Raw genomic sequence first — 6,871 nt, forward strand, 5'->3', positions numbered from 1 at the left:
ACACACACACACACACACACACACACACACACACACACACACACACAAGTTAGATGAGCATAATACCTGGAAACAAACCAATAATAATAATCATAAATACATTTCATGTATGAATTGCATGTATAACTTCTTTCTTTACGAAGGAGAAAGGCATTAATACAAGAAATCATAGTAGAGATATAAAAAGCACAATAAAACGCATAGGACAACATTGAACTGTAAGGGGGTTATATGTTTTTCAAAGTCGTTTAAAAGATAACTTGTTATTTACTTTCCCAAGTTTCTCATGCAGGACGGATGCAGGACAATCAATCACATTTTTTGGGCTAACCAAAGTAGAAAACTGTGACTGTGTTCTGAAGAGTACCTCTATGTAGGCAGTGTCTGTGTTGGCGGTGGGGATGTGAGGCTGCCAGTCTTTGGACGGTTTGGTCAGATACTTGGTGTCTGTCACTACCCATTTCATCCTCGGCCATCCTGGTAAACATAATCACAAAGAAACACACAGAAATATTTGAGCTGACACAACGCAAAAAGAAAGTGTGTTTCGGTAGACTCATTTGGAGCCGATTCTCTACAAGCAGAGTGACAACACATCCACCCGTTCACACACTGAAGCCCTAAATTGGCCAGTGAACATCACCCTGTTACTCCCTTTAATGAGAGACAGAGATGACAATGGTGCTCTTGGGCTGGCTGACCTTTGAACTGGATGATCTCTCCGTTAGGTGTCTTGGGCAGCCCTTTGAGACACACCTCGCTGGTCAGGGCCAGACTAACACCACAGCTGCCCAATAAGAAGCCAATCTGTTGGCTGCCTGCATCCTATGGAGAGGGACAAGGGTCAAAAGACGTATGACACACATGGAGGGGCTAGTATACAAATGCTGTGGCAATTAAAAACCACAGATGCACTCTAGCTGTCACGATATCCATATTTAAATATGACTATATGAGCAATGAGGCATTGTATTTACCATACAAAACATGACCATTAGAGGCACACACGGCATTATACAGGAGTTAGTAAATAAAATAGCTGCTCATTTACAATTGACCTAGTTTAAGTGCCACAAAATTCAGAATAACTAAGACTGATTTGTATTTCTCAGTGATCGCCACAGAGGAATTCACTTGACAAGAGCGTCATCGTTACCTGTCGTGACAATGGTACCTCAATGGGCACAGGGATGACCTCTGCTAACAGGCAGCCATAGAACGCCACCCAGAACATAGCAGGGTCGCTGTTGGGATACACCAGTGCCACCTGGGAAACAAACAAAAGTTATTTTCCGCGCTCCTTAATACTTTACGTACCGATTGGCGACTGAGAGACTCTTACCCGATCTCCAGGTTGTATGACAGGTTCCGTCTTGGTGCCCAGTTTGTTCAGCAGTGTGTAGGCCAATTTCAGGCTGCGGCTCCATAGTTTCCCTGAGGAAAAGAAAAGCCAATGATGATTTTAAAATAACCTTTATTTACCATGTTGTATAACTGAACCAGGATAGTTCCAGTCCACAACCCACTGTAGCTCCTGTAGGAGATGTACTGCACATGTAGGTGGTATTCTGCTCAAAGCCAGCACATATTCATTTACTCAAAGCAGCTCATATAATAACTCTCACATTTGAATGTGAGAGTTATGTCTTGTCTCGTGGACACAATATCGTGAACATCAACTTTTCCGTTTACAGTCTACGTTATCATTGCTACGGGTGGAGGTGGTGCTCACCGTATGTGAGCGTGTAGAGGGGTTTGCCGGTGATGTCCAGAGCAGTCAGGGCGGGGCTCTTGGCCTGGGTGGACCCCCAGCGGGCTAGGGCAGCCTGAAGGGCAGGGGGCCAGTTACTGACCACTCCGAGGGGCTCCCCCTTCACCGGGATGATTTGACGTCCCTCTGGCTTCGGGGTGTTGGGGTCAGGCTGAGGCACTGGACAACAGCAGAGGTACGGATAAGAGGGAAGGGGGGGCAGTAGATGATTAGGAGAAGCCTGCAGCATGCAACAATATGTTGCAATATAGCGTAGTTAGGTTAAAATATAGAGATATTGTTGAACAGACTACGTAGGATGGTGAAACTCAAGCTTGATAAACATGCTCACGTGAATAAGTGAGTCCTGTGATTATTTCAGTTCAACTAATTTTTTTACAACAAAAAGACAAACATGAATGCATAAGCACACTTTGTCGTCTCACCTTCTACAATTTCCTCAGAGTCATCGAGGAAGAATTCGCTGAGTGGTGGTCTCTTCGGCCGTTTGAGTGTGTTCAACAGCTGCTGGATCTTAGTGGACACCCTGCTGTTGACAGGCACGCCTGGACAAACAACAAGGCAACGGCCACAGTCAGAAACAACCCAAAAAACACAAGCACACACACACACCCACACATGCAATTCTACTTTATCACTCGCGCTCTCACACAGGCAGAACCCTCGGCACTAGCACGCAGTCGGGATCAGAGTCAGCAGCAGGAAGGAGTCAGAAGGGAAATTGGTAGGAGACACGGATTGGACCATCTTTAGGGGAAATCAAGTATAGGAGGTTCTCTAGGTCTAAACCTATGACACCAAGACAAATATAGAGACAGCGAGACAGACGCCAGGCTGGAAAGCAAGCTGATTTGGGGCTCTTCAGCATCCCTCCCCTTCCCCTCCCCCGATTTATATTACCTTTTCTTTTTCCTTTTTTAAATGAAAGTCAAGACAGGGACAGGATTAATGGACCCAAAAGAAAGAACAAAACATATCTGTGATTAGCAGCATTCACAACACAGTGAAATGAGGATAATGTTGAACATGGGCAGGTGGTTTATTGATTTGAACCCTCCAATCGGTTTCGTCACTGCAATGCTGTGAGCCACGCGCTCAACGCAAAAACAGAAAACGTCACTCAAGTACCATAATTAGCACATGAAATAGGTTTGACCTCCAATCTGAAGAAGAAGATCGATAGCCAGATGACACTAGCCAAGTTCAACACGTAGAAGACTACTGGGATGTTTCTACTTTTCTTTTAGTGGAAATGTACACCAATACCACCACCAGACTGTTATAAACATCTTGGCTTGAGTGAGTGTACCGTCAGCAGTCTCGATCATGCTGGAGCGGCTCTGTCCACGGCTCATGCCCCGGACTGCTGGAGGCAGGTCCACCCTGGACCCTCTCTCCTGGGGAGTGGAGGAGGTCACATCTGGTGGGACGCTGTTTTCTGGAGGAGAAGAGAAGGTGAGAGTCATGACTGGGAACAACAGCCAACAAAACACTGTTATTATTGGAGCTATTTATCAGTGACGTTTACCAACGCGTGTGATGGCCAGTATATCGGCCAACAAGGAAGCAGCAGGTTGGGGCTGTGGCAGGGGCTGGGCCTTGGGCTCTCCATGGGAGAGGGTGGAGGACGCAGACGAGGACGTGGAGGAGCTTTGGACTGAGCGGTTGATCCAGTAATCGGGGCTCTGCAGGCTCTGAGCTAGCACTGCACTGAGAGCTGCCTTCCTGCGCAGTGAGCCATCATCCTCTGATGCAGAAGATGTGTCTGATGGGAAGAGACAATCCTGAATATTTAGATGTCTTTTACACTATTTAGCCCCAAATAACACATTTATAATTGTCTAGCCCTCCTTGAAAAAGGAGTATCAATAGGTAGAAGTCAGCTACAGAGCAGCATCCCTACAGTTGGCAGGGATACAGTGTCTTGCTCCAGAGACACTTCAGTAATGTGGACACGTAATTGTCCAGAGGGACAGCTACCCGCTGGGTGTGATAAATGTTGTTTACCTGGAGGTGTGCAATTATCTATGGGAGACTGGACAAAGGCTGAGCGTCTCTTGGTTGGCATGGGTAGAGCCATCTTCTCTTCTTTGTGTTTGGCCAGTGCTGCCTGCACAGCCTCTGTATGGATGTCTATATTAACGGCAAGAAAAAAAACAGAGAGGGACAAATAAGTGATGTAGACAAACAGAACGAAAGACAAAAATATATTGAAAAGAGTAAGTTGATATTTATTTGAAGTGTGTGTTTTTTATGTTCGCCGTTTACCTGATCTGTAGCGGTCGTCCCTGGCCCCTCCACTGCGGTGTGTGCGGTGGTGTCTGGAGGCTGAAGACGTGGAGGGCCCCGGGGCCTCGGGACTTGGGCTGGGGTCGGCACTGTGACCGGGGGAAAGCTGCACATCTGGCAGAGACAGATCCACGTCTACAGAAAAGAAGCAGGTATGTGCAAAGTCAACGAAAACACACACGTAGGGCGACATTAATAAACAAGAAAGAAACACGATCTTTCGGAACGTTGCACACTCTTGCTTCACAGAACGCCATTACAGCTTCATGTAGGCATAAATATTATATTAAACTCAGAGAAGCTCTCTAAATTTAGCCTCGCTACAGAGCCTCTGAGCAGGAAGTGAAATAAGGACACGTACTTGACGGGTGTTACTTATAACGTTAACGCAGCACATGAAACTAGGCTAGATTCAGGCAAATATATTTTTAGTCAACTCCTCTCAGAGGGCCTGGGCAACACAGTCCCTGTGTGGAGGATGGTTCAGAGCGATAAGGACGCCGGGTGGGACGGGTACAGGAGGCGACCTCAGCAGCTCCAAAGCTTCCCAATACCTGCCTTGACATCCAGGGCGAACCCGCTAACAATCATGCTAATTAAATTAAATACTAAATATAGAAATGAACCATATGAGATTTAGATTCCTGCAGTCCTTTTCAATTCCCTGTGTGCGTACTCGCTTCACATGTATCGTGTAATAGCTCAAGCCAAAACAGGCCACAGTTAAACTAGCAGGAAAGGAAGTTAAAGTATTCCTATTTTTAAAATGAGCTTACAGCGACACATCAAGAAAGATCTTTTCGTGCCAATGCTAATGTGCTGCAATTCTTCTTGAGGAAGCTCCACACCCTCATGTGAGTCAGCTGAACATATCATCTTACCAATGAGGTGACTGGCTCATAGTTGGACTGTGAAACTCTGGTACTTCTCTACTTATGTCAGAGCACATTGTGTTCAAGTTTCACCTCCGAGGCTCACACAGTGGTTTTGGGTTATTCTGTGAGTTTTCTACAGCGCCTCAGTTTTTTAGAGAAGTTGTTAGATGTTACTCTATGCTTTGTTATCAATTGCGCAATTCCAATTTTAGCCACTAGAGTGCCATAGAAAGCCAGAAATTCTCTGACTATTTGGACAAAGAGAATTACAGTCGCACTGGATATTCAGTGATGCTGGAAAACTTAAACCATACTGTTTTTTCTATGTAATTCTCCATACAGATGGGGGGGGGGGGGGGGAGAGAAGCATTAGCTCCAATGATATGTCCAGCTTACTGAGCTCATGCCTTGATGAGTACTTGTGATGCAATTTAAGTTTCCACATCTCAGGATGACCAGCACCCAAAAAATGCTGACAGGAAGATGAAGATCACGCAGGGAAGAGAGAAAGAGGGCGAAGAAGTGAATTAAGGAAAAGCAAAGAGCAGAAGAAGAGTTGGCCTTACTTGGCAAATGGGGGACGTAGGGGACCAGCAATTTGGCTCTCTTCTTCTCATAGCCCTTCTGCGTGATGTCACCTAGGAGAGAGAACAGCGACGCCACACCGTTATGTTAGTCATAATTACCACACAAACAGCACAACTGCGCACACAAACATAAACCAGATGAAGTACACACAACACTCCTCTGACACACACAAACACTCTGCTTTAGCTAATACATGAGCCGGGGTTGAGTCATAATAATAATCCTTTAAACCAGATCTACTAAACTACATATGTTGACGGCTCAGTCCATTTACAACCAGGCAAGGAGATAACGCCATTGTTTAGCCTTAGTGAATAAACATGATGAGTGCACAAAAACCTCCTCCAGGCAACGAAACCCAAATATGATACGGCAACTAGCAGATAACCGAGCGTGGCAGAGAACAATGGCAAATCTGAGGGCTATCGGGAACATTTGGGATAGCGAGCGGAGCAAAAGGGAAGCCATGTGAGCCGGTTTCACATGGGACTCCACGATTTATCTCCTCCACCTCCCCCCCTCTGTTTCCCCACTGTACACTCAGCCCCACCCCTTCCTCATTCGGCCTTGGACCGGCAGGACTCCCACTGCTACCAGAGTTTGTTGGAGAGCAACAGAGGCAAGACAAAGTCTATTTAACCGGGACCCCAAAACACAGTCAAACATGCACGCAAGACATATCTTATCCAGGTCACTAACACACACATACCACATACACAAACAAACCCCACTACTGCAAACTCTCTCAGTTATTCTTCTTCCTCTGTGTCCAGTGATAAGACCATATACTATGTCAAGTGCAAATGTGCCAAAGGGCCGCTCAGCCTCAATCACCTTCTCCACACTTTGACCAGCGACGACAAGGAAACCAGCCAACACGGAGGACGAGGAAATCAAAGATAACAGGGAGGAGAGGGCTGTGGGCGATGAAGTGATAAACACACGGTGAGAGTCACTGGCAGAAGCCAGAGCGAACACAGATTGGTGAGTGTATGAAACAACAATGGAAAGAAAATGAGGCGGGGGGGGAGCCAAAGTTCAACAGCAGATTGGAGGGTGGTGGGCTGGATAAGCCGGCACTGGGGTGGGCAGTCCCATGTGTGGGTCAGATGCTGTGTGTGTTAGAGCTTTCTCACACTCTGGTCACTATCTGGTGTTTGCCTGGAAAAACAACTGAATCCAAAAAAAAGAAGCAGCTCCCTTTAGGATCGAGCATGTAGATTGGCTGTGTTTGAGTTTAGCAGACTTTTATTTCAGATCCTTCCCATACAGGAAATTCTTGAAGTTTCACAACACTGTGAAATCATGGGAAATGGGGGGGGGGGGGGGGGGGGGGGGGGGGGGGGGG

General features: G+C 46.4%; 1 protein-coding gene across 5 annotated transcripts in view; it reads right to left on the reverse strand.

Moving 5' to 3' along the window:
• dip2ba (disco-interacting protein 2 homolog Ba) overlaps nucleotides 1–6,871 on the reverse strand; it is a 35,968-nt gene that overhangs the window by 14,073 nt on the left and 15,024 nt on the right. For 3 of the 5 annotated variants that reach the window (XM_031844633.1, XM_031844630.1, XM_031844632.1), the window contains exons 2-12: nucleotides 5,502–5,573; nucleotides 4,040–4,195; nucleotides 3,779–3,904; nucleotides 3,300–3,536; nucleotides 3,081–3,209; nucleotides 2,197–2,316; nucleotides 1,733–1,930; nucleotides 1,343–1,434; nucleotides 1,157–1,267; nucleotides 702–825; nucleotides 368–477 (exon numbers count right to left, since the gene is read on the reverse strand). In XM_031844633.1, coding sequence (XP_031700493.1) covers nucleotides 368–477; nucleotides 702–825; nucleotides 1,157–1,267; nucleotides 1,343–1,434; nucleotides 1,733–1,930; nucleotides 2,197–2,316; nucleotides 3,081–3,209; nucleotides 3,300–3,536; nucleotides 3,779–3,904; nucleotides 4,040–4,195; nucleotides 5,502–5,573 — 1,475 coding nt within the window. Of the gene's footprint in view, nucleotides 1–367; nucleotides 478–701; nucleotides 826–1,156; nucleotides 1,268–1,342; nucleotides 1,435–1,732; nucleotides 1,931–2,196; nucleotides 2,317–2,671; nucleotides 2,684–3,080; nucleotides 3,210–3,299; nucleotides 3,537–3,778; nucleotides 3,905–4,039; nucleotides 4,196–5,501; nucleotides 5,574–6,871 lie in introns of all 5 variants that reach the window. The other 2 variants (XM_031844631.1, XM_031844629.1) reach the window with 1 other exon arrangement.

This window comes from Anarrhichthys ocellatus, unplaced genomic scaffold (genome assembly GCF_004355925.1).
Source record: "Anarrhichthys ocellatus isolate YVR2014 unplaced genomic scaffold, GSC_Weel_1.0 scaffold5, whole genome shotgun sequence".
NCBI lineage: Eukaryota > Metazoa > Chordata > Actinopteri > Perciformes > Anarhichadidae > Anarrhichthys > Anarrhichthys ocellatus.